Consider the following 15,623-nt stretch of genomic DNA (forward strand, 5'->3'; position numbering starts at 1 on the left):
CTTCATTTTTTTAAAGAGTATGTTTAGTTCCAATCGTCAGAAAATTTTGGAAAGAACAGAAATCTTAAACCAAGAATGGAAACAGCGAAGGATCCAGCCTGTGCACATCCTGACTTCTGTGAGCTCATTGCGCGGGACCAGGGAGGTTGGTGAACTCACGCGCTGTATGATTACTGTGCATTTTGGTTTTTGCTGTTGGAATGTTAGTTGGTTATTGAGAGGAAGCCATTGACCTCAGATGTCCCTTGTTTTATTGCTGTTTCTCCTTAGTGTGCAACTGTTAATGGCTGCTAGCTATTCCTGTAACAGAGCTCTGGTGTTTAGAATCTACTTTCACTGTTATTGGGTAGATTCCTAGATTTTTATAAGACTGTTCATTAAAAAAGAACTTTACTCTTGAATGTCCTCATCAGATCACAAGTTAGAGCAAGGCTTTCTGATGCATAGTTGTCTTTTTTCCTCCCTCTTCATATGAATTAGCCATGCTGTAAGAAATGTTTCTTTTTCATCCATGCTCATAGAGTAAATAAGCTTTTTATTATACATTTTGTTCAAATTCCAAGGCTCTCTCTGTAAGAATTTTAAAATTTGGGGTTGAGAGGTCAGACTTTCCTTTTTTAATATCATTTTTTGAATGAATGAGGTAGATCTTAATCACTCCCCAAAATTATTGTTTTCAAAGGAGGGCAATAAGTCTCCAGTAGATTTTATAATGAAATAACACATTACTGTAGTGGCAGCAAGATGAAAAGAAAGTGGCAGAAACTTACACAGTATAGAACCAATCAATAGGATTTTGGTTAAAGCATTTCTGTCTAAGTACCTGTCTTATACACGAAGACATGGCGTATGGTACGGAATGCTATTTGGGCATGGAAGCAAAAAGACAGAAGAAAGTGATTTGAAATTTAGATTACACCATGTAGTAGATGATTGTTGACCTGAGTGTCTAAACATGAAAAGCATCTAAACAATGGAATTTGTTCTAAAATAATGTTTTCAAGAGTAGTCATTTTTTATGATATTGTAATAATCAAGCACTAATTTGCTGTCATATGAGACCTGTTGAGATTGTGTGATGTGCTGGCTTCAGAGACTGGTCAGTGCTATCACAGCAGCTCAGTCTGCGCTACAGACATGGTGCTAGTGGTGCTTTCAGTGATGGTGTTGGTGGTCTTGATGGTGACCCATGGCTTGGGATAATTCTTAGTTATTTATGCATTTTTGTCAGGTGACAGCTCTCTAAGCTCTGACTTACAGTTGTATAAATATATGTTATATGTTATTAACACCTTCCAGTCACATGCAGCAGGTCAGGACCTTTACATTAGAGGTAAAGGACTAATACACTAGGGGTGAAAGGGATTCTCTTCTATGCCAGTCAGAAATTTCTCAAAAGGGATCAGGATGGAGCCTCTAACTAAGTCTTTCGAAAGTTTTGTCTGGTGACCTTTTGGAAATCTTGAAATGAAGGAAAAAGAAACCTCGTTTTTTCTCTTCAGAGGGATGAATCTTAGAAATTTGGATAAAGTAGGAACACATGGAATGCTTATTTTTGCCACCCATTACAAATCTCAAAATGCTGTTGAAAGGCCAGGCTACATTTATAATAAAAGTTAACAGCAGTAATGATTTCTGGCACTGCGTTATGTACTCTACCTCATTTTGTCTTTGTGATGCTTGTATCACCCCTTTTTTATTCCCAAGTGAGGAAACTGAGCCTTAGAAGAATTAAAGTCAGTTTCCTTGCTCTAATGATCTGATGTGGGCCTGGAAGAGGACACTTTGCTCAGACATATTAAGAAATTATTAAAGCTCGTTATATGTGTACAACTGGAATTGCTCATGATACAATTTTTGGTGTTAAATTTAAGAGTATAGTTTATTTAAAGGAGTATTTACTAATTGAATTTTGCTTTTAATTTTGTCAAGTGGAGATAAAAGTCATTGAATGTAAAGATAACTTTTTATTGAGTTTATGGGAGAAATTGTAAGAAGAAATTAGCTTTTTAATAAAACAGATGTTTTCTAAACTTAGTACCCCGTGCAGGCTGAGAAAAAACATTTTCACAAAATAGGAGGGAAAAGGAGAAAAGTAACCCCCAGCCTCAGGAATTCAGGCTTTGTTGCCTGGAAGTCTGGTCAAGCTCGTGGTTTTGGGCCACTCTTGATAAGCGGGATTCTGCTTTAGCTGGTTTGTCTTTTACTCCCCCCCGCCCGTACTCTTTAAAACCATCATCACTGACTTTTGGAAGCTGAAGGTTTAAAGTTTGTGATAAGCTTTTTGGTGTTATCACAATAAATAATAAAATTTTAGGGCTGGAAAGGACTTTAATGATCTCTGCCTAGTCTCCTTTACTTTTCAGATGAGATTATATCCTTGTTTATTTTTCCTTCAGTTTGAGCATTTCCAGCAATATATTTCTTTTATATGCTTTAAAGGTTGGAGTCAACTAAGTCAGAAGCAGGAGGATAAATGTTAGCCTGTTTTGCGAAGACTTTCCTAGTAACAGGCTTGTAGGCTTGGCAGAACTTGGGACTGCACTGTTGACCCGAACACCTAGAAAGTCTGTGGTTTTCAGCATTTGGAAGTGCTGTTGTAACATTGTTTTAAGTCCTTATTTTTATAAGCTGATCCTTTCTAAGTGCTGTCTTAAGTTTAAACCCTTTGAGCAAGATGACAGTTCAGTGACAGTTTTCAACTCAAGTCTTCTACTTTATCCCCTTCTGTACTTGTGGAAGGGGGTCTGCTCAGTTTGCAAATGACCAGTTTTCTCTAGGTTATTTTAGTAAAGAAAGTCTGACAAGTTTGCTTTCTGGTCTAATGAAGTGACTGCTGTAGATTCTGACTTCGGATTAAGGAGTCCTGCAGTCAACCTGGAGACAACGTCTTTAGTCTGTTGCTTCCTTAATGCGTGCTTTCAGGAGACTTGATGGTACTTATTTTTTGGTGTTGAAGTTACAGAACCCATGCCGTGTTGCCCATAGGATTTTAATACAAAGTATGTGTCTATTTTTTCTTTTTAAAAATACTCCTGACTTCTTGAAGAAGGTGACTATAATATACATTTATCTCCTTTGCTCTTCAGTTTATCTTTTTAAGGAGCATTCAGCTTAAAAATGTTATTAAATGATACAGGCCAAGGGATGTACCCCGTATTGCCATAATATGTGGCTGTTTATCCAAAAATTATTTCTAGGTGACATTCATTACTTTGTCTTACCAGTCAGTAAAGAACTTTATCCTCTGTACCGCTGCACATTGGTAATCATGCTCTTCAGTGTGTCTGTCTTTACAGTTTTGATGAAGAAGCTGGTTTAGGAGTTACTCTTGTAGTTCTTACTAGTGCATTTCTTTTTGTACATTTTCCATTTCTTGCTAAAAACCACAAGGCACTTTTCCCCTTCATTGATTCTTCATATCAAGATTTTTTATTACTTGTACATATTATGACTATGAAAGGGAGGCTTGCTCAAATGATATCTGTCTTCTGGGCAAGTGGTGTGATTGGTTTAGTAATTTAAAAATATCCTGCCATTATGCATTTAGATTCCCAGGAGAATGTAATGTTCTTGTAAGAATTCTGTGTCTTGTTTACTAATGAAAAGAGTAAGAAATGCTGGGCTTCTTCAGAATGTTTAACATACAAGCAGCATCAGAAGGACCTCCTAGTCCTCATATTCATGAAGAATTAAAAGTCTTTTGGACCTTTCAGTACATACAGGTTTGCTCTTTCTAGTGATATCTTAAAATTTTAAGTTCATCACCTATCATTTGATATTTGCAAATGAATTTTTTGGGGGACTTCTATCATAATGCAGAATGTGTAAGTTCTTTCATAAGTTTACAATTTGGGCTTTTGTTGAAGGAGAAGAAAAACATTGTCCTGTTTACCTGAAGACACTTGACTGCATTATTTATTGAAGCAGTAATGCACTTTCCTCAGTTAATTATAAATAGAAATTTAGTTACTATACACACCGAGAAAAAATAACATGCTAGTGTACCCAGTGTGCACATGCCCTTTACTTAAATATACTCCCAACTTTCAACACAGTAACATGCTTTCTCTCCTTTGTGAATTTCAGGGTTATAGGACTAATATGTCCTGCTCAGTAGTGGAGCAGATGTGACAGGGAGCTGGGTCATTTTTCTCATGTCTTAGAAATAGATGCGTGGCTCTCCCAAGTGTGTGTCTTTACTCTCAGTCTGAACATATCCATCCTTTCTTGGTTCCTCAAGAAACTGGTCTCTAAGTTGCTTTCTTCTGCTCTTTGTCTCAATCATTTGTTGGTTAAATCTTGTGTTAGCTCTTCCTGCCTGTGTAATTTTTTCAGATCACAGCAGCCGTCACTTCCTTTCTGGCTTTCTTTTGCCTGAAATAGATGGAACATTACTTAAATGACCATAAGGAGGTGTTCCTTTTCTTTTGAAAGGAAGCTAATATAAGCATTTTATGTTTTCCCAAAAAGGCCATTTAAAAAAAAGATCACTTATGTTGTTTGAGTTTGTATATTATTATCGTATATTAAAGATGTATCATACACTTACGATGTTTGAGTTCATATTTTAAATTTAAGATTATATATCTTAAGTTTAAAAAGTGAACTTTTCAAAAACGTCAAATGTTTATTTTATACAGCTAAGTAAAGCAGCAGAAGTTGTGTTTAATTTGCTGTTTTTCTCTAGGAACATTGTGTATACAGTTTGTGTTTTAAAAATTATTGTTAAATTGACTATTACAAGGATCAAGTCTCTTTTCAAAATGCAAAACCAAATTTTGACAGCTATTTTAAAAACAAACAGCATGAACCAAAACCCAAAGAAATACTTGTCTGGTCTGCAGTGTTAAAAGTGGTTATTATTGCTCTGAAGAAATAAGAAAATTTTATTAGACTAGAACTATTGTCAAATTTAGCTTGATAATGTGGATTGACTTAAATCCACTGCTTAGGATTCTGTTTTCTCTTACTAGATTTTGTAAAATAATATTATTTGAGTACCATTTTAGGAGGGTTGGGCAGATTTTGTGAGCTACCTTGGCAACCGATGAGGCACTTTCATACCAGCTAATGTGAATATCTGTTGGGTTACTGAAAGTTTTGTTTTTTATCTTTTTCTTCCGTTAAAAGGTCATTGCAAAATATTAACTGTAACAATTCAAATAACACAAACATATGAAACAGGAGGCAAGTGGCCCTATTGTCCACCCCTTGTGACTTATATTCTTTCAGATTTCTTTTTCTATAACATGTTAATAATAATGATAATATATATTTTATTTAAAAAGTTATTCCCAGATAAAACATGCCTGCCATTTGGGGCCATCACTTTACAACTTCTGTCCAGGTCTTTGGTCTCCTCAACAATGCACAGTGCTTGGTCCTGTGGGTTTACCATAATTAATTTCCCTATTCATAATTGATGAACATTTAGGTTTTTATTTTTTCCTTTTGCATTTAGCATTTCAGTAAATATCCTTCATATACATCTTTGCATCTTTTGAGTAATTTTGTAGGAAAAGTTCCTAGAAACAGTATTACTAGGTCAAGAGGATGTGCATATTTAAAATCTTAATAGATATTACCAGCTTGCCCCTCGGAAGTCTTACATTTACACTCTCGCCAACTGTTTATAGTGGTGTCTCTTTGTCTATATTCCCAACATAAAATGTGAATCTTTGTCAGTATGATAGGTAAAAACATTATTGTAATTTGCTTCCCTGTTGTTCATCAGTGAAGTTACGTACCTGTTGTTTGCTTATATTTCTTATATGAGTTGGCTGTTATGGTCTTGGATCTTTTAAAATTATGTTGGACTTTTTCTTATGATTTTTAAGGACTTTTTGGATGTTATAAATACTAGTTTTTAAGTCATCTCTTCTGCAGATTTTTCTCCCCATTTTGATGTTATTTCTGGTATATTTTGGGTGTTACAGGAGTTTTTAATGTTTGTGTAGTCAAATTAGAATTTCTTCTTTTGATTTCTTTGTTTCTTTAATGCTTACAAAGCCTTTCTCGACTTCAGGATTATAAATTATCCTTCTTTCCTTCTAGTTCTGTTTTCATTTTTATACTTTAACATCATTTATAACCTGTCAGGAGGCTCCTTTGGTATAAAGAGTGAGTGAGGGATTTCGTTTTCAGGTTTTTTCTGTCTAGCTGTGTTGCTCTTTCAGCACGATTCACTAAATGATCAATCCGTGAGCAATTGGGAAGCAGTTATAAATCTGTTTTGCAAAGATCAGCAGAATTGGCCTGATTGGCGGTCATGGGGCCGGTTTAGCATCTGAGCAAGGACTTCGCGCTTCTCCTGACACTACGGTCGGGTGGCCGTCCTGCCTCCTCACTTTAGTCTCAGCTCTGCTGCTCCGTGGCGTTCAGCCCCACGTTCACTCGCGGGACCAAGGCTTCACAGTGGCTGTGCCGCCACAACTGATGGAAACCATGACTGTGTTCTTCATTTTGCTTCTTAGTTTTTGTTTTCTTTCTTTTTTTTTCCAGTGATAGAAGTGGTCTTATTTACCACTTACAGGACTATTATTGAATTAGGTACTTGAGTTTGCATGTCATAGACAAAGGTGGCTCTGGTTACCTGCTTTACATGCTTTGTTGGGTGTTTTTGTGGTTTTACCAATTTATTGACTATTATTCTGTGTCTGATCTCCAGTATTTTAGCCAAACTGCAGATTATGAGGAGCTGATTTACCCTAGCAGCCCCCTTCAGACCCAGACTACATTGGGCTTTTAATAGTTACTGTATTAACTAGGTTTATAGACTTAGGACCTCTTTACTCAGGCTCAGGCTTCTGAAGCTAGGATGCAAGGAAGAGCTTTAAGGGTCCAGACTTCCTGAAATTGTATTTCCCATGTTGGCTGCTCTACGTGAAACGCTATATATGCACCCTTCCCCGCCCTGCCCCAGAAGTGTAAGACTGGCGCTTACAGGATGACATCTGTCTGTTGTTCTTCAGGGAGCTCAGAGCAGGAGCCTCATGTTGCTGAGTGGAGGTTCTCCCCCGTCCAGACAGCTCTGTGGCATACATATTCAGCAGCAGAAATGGAAATAATGTACAGTCCGGTGTGAACCACTCTTGTATTCCTTAACTGCTTTTATTGAATGTGTCTGTGTCAAGATCTGATCAGGATGTTTTGTTTCTGACCCTTTCCTTTAACCATCCTTCTAAAGCTTGTTAGGTACACACTTCTACTGTGAGCTTTTCTTGACTCAAACTTGATACTTACCTCATTCCAGTTTTTTCTTCAGTACTTCCTTCACATAAAAGCAGTCTGAAATTAAGTTATGTACACTATCATTTTCACCAGAAGGGCTACCTAATTTAAAACTTGGTGTGTCATCTTTTCTCTCCTCAAATCTTGAGGAATATGGGTAGTTTCAGAAATCATCCTCAGCTTTTCCCTGGAGGTGGGTGGCAGCTGATGCTCTTTCCTGCACCTTAGATGTGAGACAGTTCCTTACTGTTTCTACTCGGAAAAGCTAAAGGATGTTAGACTATATCAGCAGCTCATTGTGTCTCTGACTTGAATGAAATGGACCAACCAGGATCTAAGAATATTTTTAACTTGGCTAACTGAGTGTATTTTTTCCTTCTACTGTACGGACTTAACCCTTCTAACGTTAAAGATTGTCGCGAGACCGGATGGCTATAACTGTCGGCCTTTGGGATGTCCCACTGTAAGATGGGGAGTCATACCTACCTCCTAGGGTAGTGGTGAATTTTAAAGAAGTTAACTTTGGTAAAGTCTCTAGCACAGTGCTTGGCACATAGTAGGGTGTGTTAATTTCTTTCCCTTCCCTGCAGGCCATTCACCTGCTCTTCCCTCTACGATTTTCCATAACACAGTTTTTACTTGGAACCAGCCTTCTGCCAAGAGTCTCAGTTTGGTTGTGTACTCCTACAACTACTATTTTTGGCTTGACTTCCCTCTCCAGCTCCCAGTGGTCCAGCCACACAGTCGCCTATTGTACCAGCTGGTTGATGTAAGTCTATCCATCCTCAGAGGAACCTGGTTACTTACCAGTAAGCTGTGTTTCTCTGAAAATGTAGCATCCTTGATAACTAATACAGTCGTCTTCTTTACCATCAATGATGGAATACCTGCAATCACTTCCTCGTGTGATCCTCAAGTGGGAACTAGCATTAGAGAATTTAATTTGTTGATATAGGTCTCCTAGTGAGTTCCTGAGTCCAAGACATATGACTCTGATCAGGTAAAGTGCTGTGGAGACCCGTGAGGTCAAAATCGCATTCAGTGCTCTGAGTGATATGAGACAGCAATGTGAACTGTCAAGGATGATACATTTTCAAAGAAAAAAAGTTACTGGTAAGTAATTGGGATTTTTGAGTAATTTTCCTGTAAGTCAATAAATAAGAATTCCCAAACTTGTTTTACCAACAAATGCTTTTGCATTTGAATATTATTTCATAAATGAAAGGGATATGGTTATTAGTTAAGGTTACTAGTTAGAGAATGGGATAGGTTTGTAGAGATACTACATAGATAACGAGGTGGGTATAGACCTTCAATTTGCTGAACAGGTGTTCTCTTAAAAAGAAATTGAAGTTGAAGTCTCCATTAGGGAAAAATCGGCAAATGCAGTCGGTTCATTCCAGAAACATTTTTTGAGTGCCTACTCTTTTTTGAGACACTGTGCTGAGTATTGATGCGAGACAGAGGTAAAACCAGACTCTGCTGCAGCCGCTTTTGCCCTCGGAGAGCTTATTTCCAGCCCCTTGGTGACACTTTTATGACTCAGAATTGAGGTGATGGGTCCTGAGGGTATGGCAGATGCGGGGTGGGAGACAGTACTTAGTGCTGCAGCCTTTGCTGTCTTACTTTCTGTGCTTCTCTAAGTTCTTTCTGTCCACGGAAGAGTCAGCTGACCTCATTCAGTAGACTCAGAGCATTTTCTCTGTCACTAGAGCAAACAGGCGAAGCAGAGCCAGGTCCCTCCTGTCTGGTAGTTGAATAGGATATTCAGCTGTCCTACTCTAAGTGTGACCTTGGATTTAGATGTTAAAGCAGGTGAGTAAGTCAGAGTTGGAGAGGTAGCTGCTCCCCCTGGCTTTAAAGGGGGCCAGTCTTCAGAATTAAAATCACAGAATTAATTTACCTCCACCAAGAGTAAAACAAAAATCAAAAACTCCAATTTAATTGTTTTGCATGAAATGAAATTATTTTGTACTTAAACCACTGGACAGTGTATAACACTTTATTCTGTAATTATAATCACTCTTTGCCCCAAAGTTACCTGGTTAAGTAACTTAAGAAGAAGGAATGAAGATGTGGTAGGAATAGGATGAAAGGAGGATGCTGGGGGAGGAGATGCCCTGTAACATTGTTGTGTGACTCTCTTACACAGCACCCATTGCATGAGCATCTCAGGGTGAGAACTAGAGCATAGGGATGAAGTGCGTGGGTGTTGGAGTCAGACTTTGGCTTCCATCCTGGCTTGGTAATTTACTACCTTTCTGACTAGGCAAGTTATTTAACTTCTCTGAACCTCAGTCTCCTCCTCATTTTGTGAAATAGTGATGATAAAGGCTAAGATGAGGAGTGATTAAGATAATGTATATAAAGCACTTAGCACAGTGCCTGCAACGTAGTACGTGCTCAATAAATGTTAACTGCTGTTACTATTGGACGGATGGATGAGGAATTGCATCAGAGGCCAAAGGAGGAAACAGAGAAAGATTGCGGGTTCTGGTGTTTTAGTAAACTGTTCACACCTTCTTATTTACTTGAGCTGTGAGCTTTCTAGTATTATCTTTAATCTTTGCCCTTTTGGAAAGCAAATTGATGGATTAGTCACTGTCACAGTTCTTCCTAACTACTCTATCTTTAAACCTCCACTTCCACTGAGGAAGGAACTATTTTTGTGCTGTGGTGACTGTGACTGTTGGAAGATTATCCCCCTGGCCCGAGGAAATGCTGAGGACCAGGTGGGCCTGGATGCCAAAGACTTCCACTCTGATTTCACCAAATCTAGACCTGTGATTTTTAAGTCCTCTTAAATAAAAATGAAACACTTAATAATTACGTGTGTTGTATAGATATGACTTTTTTGGTTTCATTTTACTGCTTCAATTCTACTTCTTTTTGCTCTGTTTTCTTTGATTATATGTCCAGGGTATTTTTGAGAAGGCTCTGGAGACCTGATAATTGGGTAATGGTACTCCTTTAAGAAAAGCTGGGTTCCTAGTCAGGATGAACAGTGCTGTGGTATTTGGGCACAGATATTTACCGTATTTCATCAAATCAAAGATGCAAACTTTTTAAAATTTTCACATCTGAAACTGGCATGCATCTTAGAATCACTGTGGTAAGAAAGTACTGTTATAGTTTAATTGGCAACATTATATTCTTAATGATACAGAAGATAATGGTGTGCTTTGAAATTGATGTCATCATAGATTGGATGAAATACCGTATTTCAGGGGAATATATGCACTTAGCTGGTATTAGAAATGTATAGAAATGTGGTATGGTGACAGTGTGTGTAGTGGGTAAGAGCAGGGCCTCCAAAGTTGGACTTTCTGGGTTTAAATTCTAGCCCTAACTAGTGTATGACTTTGGGCCTGTTACTTATCCTTTCTCTATCTTAGTTTTCTCATCTGTAAAATGAGCGCTAAGAATAGTCCCCATCATACAGTGCTATGTAAGTGTTTAAAATAGTGCCTAGCACATAGAAAGTGCTTAATAACATTAGCTATTATTGTCAGTAATTTAGAGATTACACTTCTGCAGAATTGATTTGAATCTATTTTGTTGTGATTGAAACTCAGGTCTGTTACCTTTGGTATTTGTGTATCATCTGATAATATCAGCAAGTGGCACTTGGGTTTTTAAAGAGGGAAGGTAAAGGTAAGAAAGGTTAACCTAACAAGTTTCTATATTCTTATCAAGTAAGATTTAAATGGCATACTTGGTATATATATTATTATTCCATGTGGTTGAGATGTAAATGAAATTAAGGCGTGAGGTAGAATATCTATAGTGAAAGCAAAGGAGCAGTTAATCTGAGGCCCAACGTAAATAAAATATTTGATTCTTATTGATACTGGTAAGTATGGGAAGTGTTGGAAGGTTTTGAAAATTTGCAAAATCTGAAGCTTTTTCTGTCACTAAGTAAAAGAGAGGAGAGAATCCTTTTTGGTTTTTATGAACTTACTGTCTTAGGTAAAGAAATTTCCTTTTCACAATGATGTAAGGAGGCAGCATCTCTTTATAATATGATGACTGCAGCTTCAGGTGGTCCTTTTATTCTTACAAGTCAATTTTATTTTTTCTGTTCTAGTGTTCGGTGACCAGTGACTTGGATTTTCCAACACAAGTCATCCCGTTAAAGACTTTGAATGCAGTTGCTTCAGTACCCATAATGTATTCTTGGTCTCCTCTACAGCAGAATTTCATGGTATGTAAATAATGTCTTCTTATTTGATAATTACTTCTTTTAAATAAAAAAGCATAGGTAATTTTCTTGTTGAGTCAAGATAGTATAAGTAAAAATAGGTATCGAAATGGGAGTACTTAAATTTTTTAAACCAATTAAGATAGGTATGTTTAAGCCTTTTCAGTGTTGATGTTATTCTTTTCTTAGTCCTTTCTAGTTAAAATATTCTCCAAAGGAAAAGTATTAAGCAAAAGCCATACTGGGATTAAAAACATATTTAAAAGATGAAGCTTATAGTTCTTATCCTTGAAGATGTTCGTCAGTATCCTGTAATCTCAGTCTGACTTCGAGGTTTTGTTAATTGAGAACTTATTATTTAAAACAATTTTAGGCAGCATGTTATTAAATGATAATGCACACTGTGAACTATTCTCAGGGCAAAGTTAAGCATTTTTCCACAGATAACACTGGCACAATAGCTTTTGTAATGAAATGCTAGTATTTAATTCTTTATGGAAGTAGGATGAAGGAGGATGGAACAAAAGAGAAATTTGAGTGTGCATTCTTGACTTGTGTTGTTAAATTAAAAATACATAGTTTTATTACTTGGTATATAAAATAATAGGGCTGTTAAAATGTTGATGGAAGTACTTGTTGAGACTACTTTAGAGAATTGCCTGCTAGATTTTTAAATAAATAGATGTTTCTAATGTCTTCAGTAACTTTTTCTTAAAAATTTTACAACAGAGGCTTAAAGGCAAATTTCAAATTCTTTTTTGCCGTTGTGTAATTCTGTGCACTTAAGGCTTTATTCAAAAACATTTTGTTCAAACATGATCCTCAAGGATCATGTTTGCAAGAGCTTCTGGGAGGGCTCATATAGTCACAGACTGAAATTCTGAAAGCATATGTTTAACGTTGTCAATAAATTTTATTTCTTTTTTTTAAACCAATTTAAAATATTGAAGTATAGTCAGTTTATACTGTTGTGCTAGTTTCAGGTGTACAGCAAAGTGATTGTTTAGGATTCTTTTCCATTATAGGTTATTACAAGATACTGAATATAGTTCCCTGTGCTCTACAGTAGGTCCTTTTTGTTTATTTTTTATATAGTAAGGTGTATATGTTAATCCCAAACTCCTAATTTATCTCCCCCTCCAAAGTTGTCAGTCAACACTATGAATCGTCCCTGGGTTTTGCTGGTGACGAAAGCCAGATTAGGCAAGCTGTCTGTATTATGGCAAGGGTGTGTTTGAGGTGCAAAGGTTATATGGATATAATTAGGAAGACAAAACAGCCAATTGTCATTTAATTTTGGCTTGTGTCCAGAATAATTAGCTCTTCCAGTTTAAATGGGATTAGTGCAGGTGAGGTGTGATGGCAACTAGACTCATTAGTTGTATATAAGCCTGAATCTGAATGGAGCAATACATTAACATCTACATTTGCATTTTATACCCCATATGCTCTTTTCTCCCAGTTTCCCTTTTCCTTGTTTGTCCTAAATTTGTGATGTAGGAGTTACTTGAAAATTGCCCTTTTCTTCCTGTTTCCTGACAACTCCTTGTGTATGCCCTGGCCTTTTCCCAGCATATGCCTCCCTGTTGATCATGGGCCAGCCTGAGGCACCCCACACTTTACATTTGAGCTTGGCCCAAAGGCCGAGAAGTGATAGCACCTCACACTTTACACAGTCGCCAGGTCCTCCTGTCAGTCACAGCCAGTCCACTTTGTTTATCAGAATTATCTTTCTAAAATTCTGTTTCTAACCAATACCTTGTTCAGAGGCCTCTTAAGACTTAGACCTATCCTTGTTTTAAATTAGTCTCTCTATTTAGATCTGGACTTCATAAATTTTGTGCCTTTATTATTACTATCTTTTAAATTTTTTATTGAAAATTCTCTTCCCCCATGAATGTCAGCTTCCTGTCCCTTGTTTCTTAAGTACTCTGTTCTCTCTGAACTTTTCTTTGATTGGCTCTTGCTTCCCTGTTGTCTTCCAAACCTTGACATAAACTCATCTGTCACCTTTATTAGCACTATCAGTTTTGATATGTGTCTTGTTCATCTTAGTATTGAAATAGTTTGTTATCGTAGAATAACAATTCTACTTTATGAATAAGAGTAAATCTTTTGACATGAACTTTAATGAACCATCAATATTTTATATGCCTAGAATTTTATTATGTTGAATGTCTCTTAATAATTAGGTCATCAAGTGAAGTTTGTGAATCCTTACTTACATTAGGTGTTTTGTTTTTTTTTTCCTTTTTTGGGGTTATGGTTATATATGGTTGGTTTTGATAAACCATATTTCATCAATCCTAAGACACTTTTAAACATCTGAAATAGGAATATATCTTAAAGTTGATGGTGAGTCATATTGTAATTTGCAGAATTTTTTCCTTTCTTAGAGGTACATAAAATAATGGTAAGTTTTAATGATTGATGACAGATTAGGTAATAGTATTTTTTGTTAAATTTTTTTTCCTGTGAACAGTTAGTTTTCTCAGATACGCTTATTGATGAGAAGGGTCTTTTACTTCTTTGTGGCTTTTAAGAATTTTCTCTGTTATTTTAGATCTGGAGAACTGGGTACAGACATCTTATGAAAAAATATTGTTGTAGTTCAGTTATATTACATTTACGCTTTAAAAAAACTTTGATACTTAGGATAAGCCCGCTTTCAAATTCTTTTTTTTTTAAACTTTTAGGTGGAAGATGAAACTGTTTTACATAACATTCCTTACATGGGGGATGAAGTTTTAGACCAGGATGGGACTTTCATTGAAGAACTAATAAAAAATTATGATGGAAAAGTACATGGGGACAGAGGTGAGCTGTGTGTTTATTCTCTTGGAAAAGGGGCCAGAGAATTGATATTTTGATTTTTTTTTTTTAAACATAGGTATGGAAAAGATTTTTTTATATTAAAATTGCTGGACTGGCCTGGGCTCACAAGCCTAAAATTTTCAGTGTTTTCCCTATTTTTAAATTGAAGGGTCATGTTTGCCACTTGAAAATTGTGCATAGTTGGTTATAACAAACTATAATGTTAATAACATGTAAAGTAAATAGAATTATTTGAGTTTATGTAGATTTTAAGATTCTTTAGCAATAAAATCAGTTAGGAATAGAGCTTCTGCTTATGTGACATGGGCTCCAAAAGGCCCTATGTTCAAAGAAACCTTCCCCCCTAGGCAACCGCAGGACCTGAAATCCTGTCATTAGAATCACGGCTTCGGTGATTTAACTGGAGGCCCTGTTAAAGTTCCTGGCAGGAGGGTAATGTGTAACCTCCTCATCTGTTCCCATCGCAAGTGGACAGCAACGGTCTGGCAAATACACTGTTTTGATGGAGGCGAAGGCCATAGTTAGTTTCTAGAGAATCAGGCTGTGGTAGCTGGCACTGGAAACTTGTGAAAATGACAGATGTCGAGGATAAGTTCTACTTCTAACTTTGCCTCAGGCCAGTCCTGAAAATGATCTTTCCTCCCCACATTTTAATAATAGTGTTATAGTCTGACTGATAGGCTCCAGCTGCTGCTTACAAATTAGAAAAAGCGTACGTGAACTTTTGTGTATTTCTGATATTTGACTTGGTGGATTTCAGAATGTGGGTTTATAAATGATGAAATTTTTGTGGAGTTGGTGAATGCCCTTGGTCAGTACAATGATGAGGACGATGATGAGGATGGAGATGATCCCGATGGAAGAGAAGAAAAGCAGAAAGATCTAGAGGAGAGCCGAGAAGGTATGTCTGTTACGAGTGTGCAGGTCTTTTTTCTTTTGTTAAATATCACATCGGTGGTAGCATGATCAAAATTAGAATATTATTTGTGACATTTCCTTCTGCACTTGTGCGTCTTTATTTACCTTGGCTAGCGAAAGAATGTGTTTTTTGGGTTGCCCTGGGCAGTCATCATAACCATCTATGTAACGTGTATGACGTACTAATCATGGACTGTGTGCAGGCGGTGCGCTCATCACTGTGTATCACTTTATATGCGGACAGGCATTCATTGCTTGTGATATCCCATAGGGTGGACTCATCATCGGATCCACTTCATAGTTGAGGAGATGGGTTTAGTGAAGTGAAGTAACTTAACATCACAGTATTGGGAAGAAACAACCCAGAAAATGCTGTGTTGGGAACCAGCTCTAACTGACCCTAGAGCATATGTTTGAACCCCTACAACTAGTTACG

The 15,623-nt window shown here is 36.9% G+C and overlaps 1 protein-coding gene across 14 annotated transcripts in view; it reads left to right on the forward strand.

Moving 5' to 3' along the window:
• Window positions 1–15,623, forward strand: part of EZH2 (enhancer of zeste 2 polycomb repressive complex 2 subunit) — a 59,026-nt gene that overhangs the window by 24,640 nt on the left and 18,763 nt on the right. For 6 of the 14 annotated variants that reach the window (XM_057730795.1, XM_057730800.1, XM_057730796.1 and 3 more), the window contains 4 exons: window positions 17–145; window positions 11,321–11,437; window positions 14,131–14,251; window positions 15,030–15,170. In XM_057730795.1, the coding sequence (XP_057586778.1) occupies window positions 17–145; window positions 11,321–11,437; window positions 14,131–14,251; window positions 15,030–15,170 (508 nt within the window). Of the gene's footprint in view, window positions 1–16; window positions 146–7,823; window positions 8,003–11,320; window positions 11,438–14,130; window positions 14,252–15,029; window positions 15,171–15,623 lie in introns of all 14 variants that reach the window. The other 8 variants (XM_057730797.1, XM_057730798.1, XM_057730802.1 and 5 more) reach the window with 5 other exon arrangements.

This window comes from Hippopotamus amphibius, chromosome 4 (assembly GCF_030028045.1).
Source record: "Hippopotamus amphibius kiboko isolate mHipAmp2 chromosome 4, mHipAmp2.hap2, whole genome shotgun sequence".
Classification (NCBI taxonomy): domain Eukaryota; kingdom Metazoa; phylum Chordata; class Mammalia; order Artiodactyla; family Hippopotamidae; genus Hippopotamus; species Hippopotamus amphibius.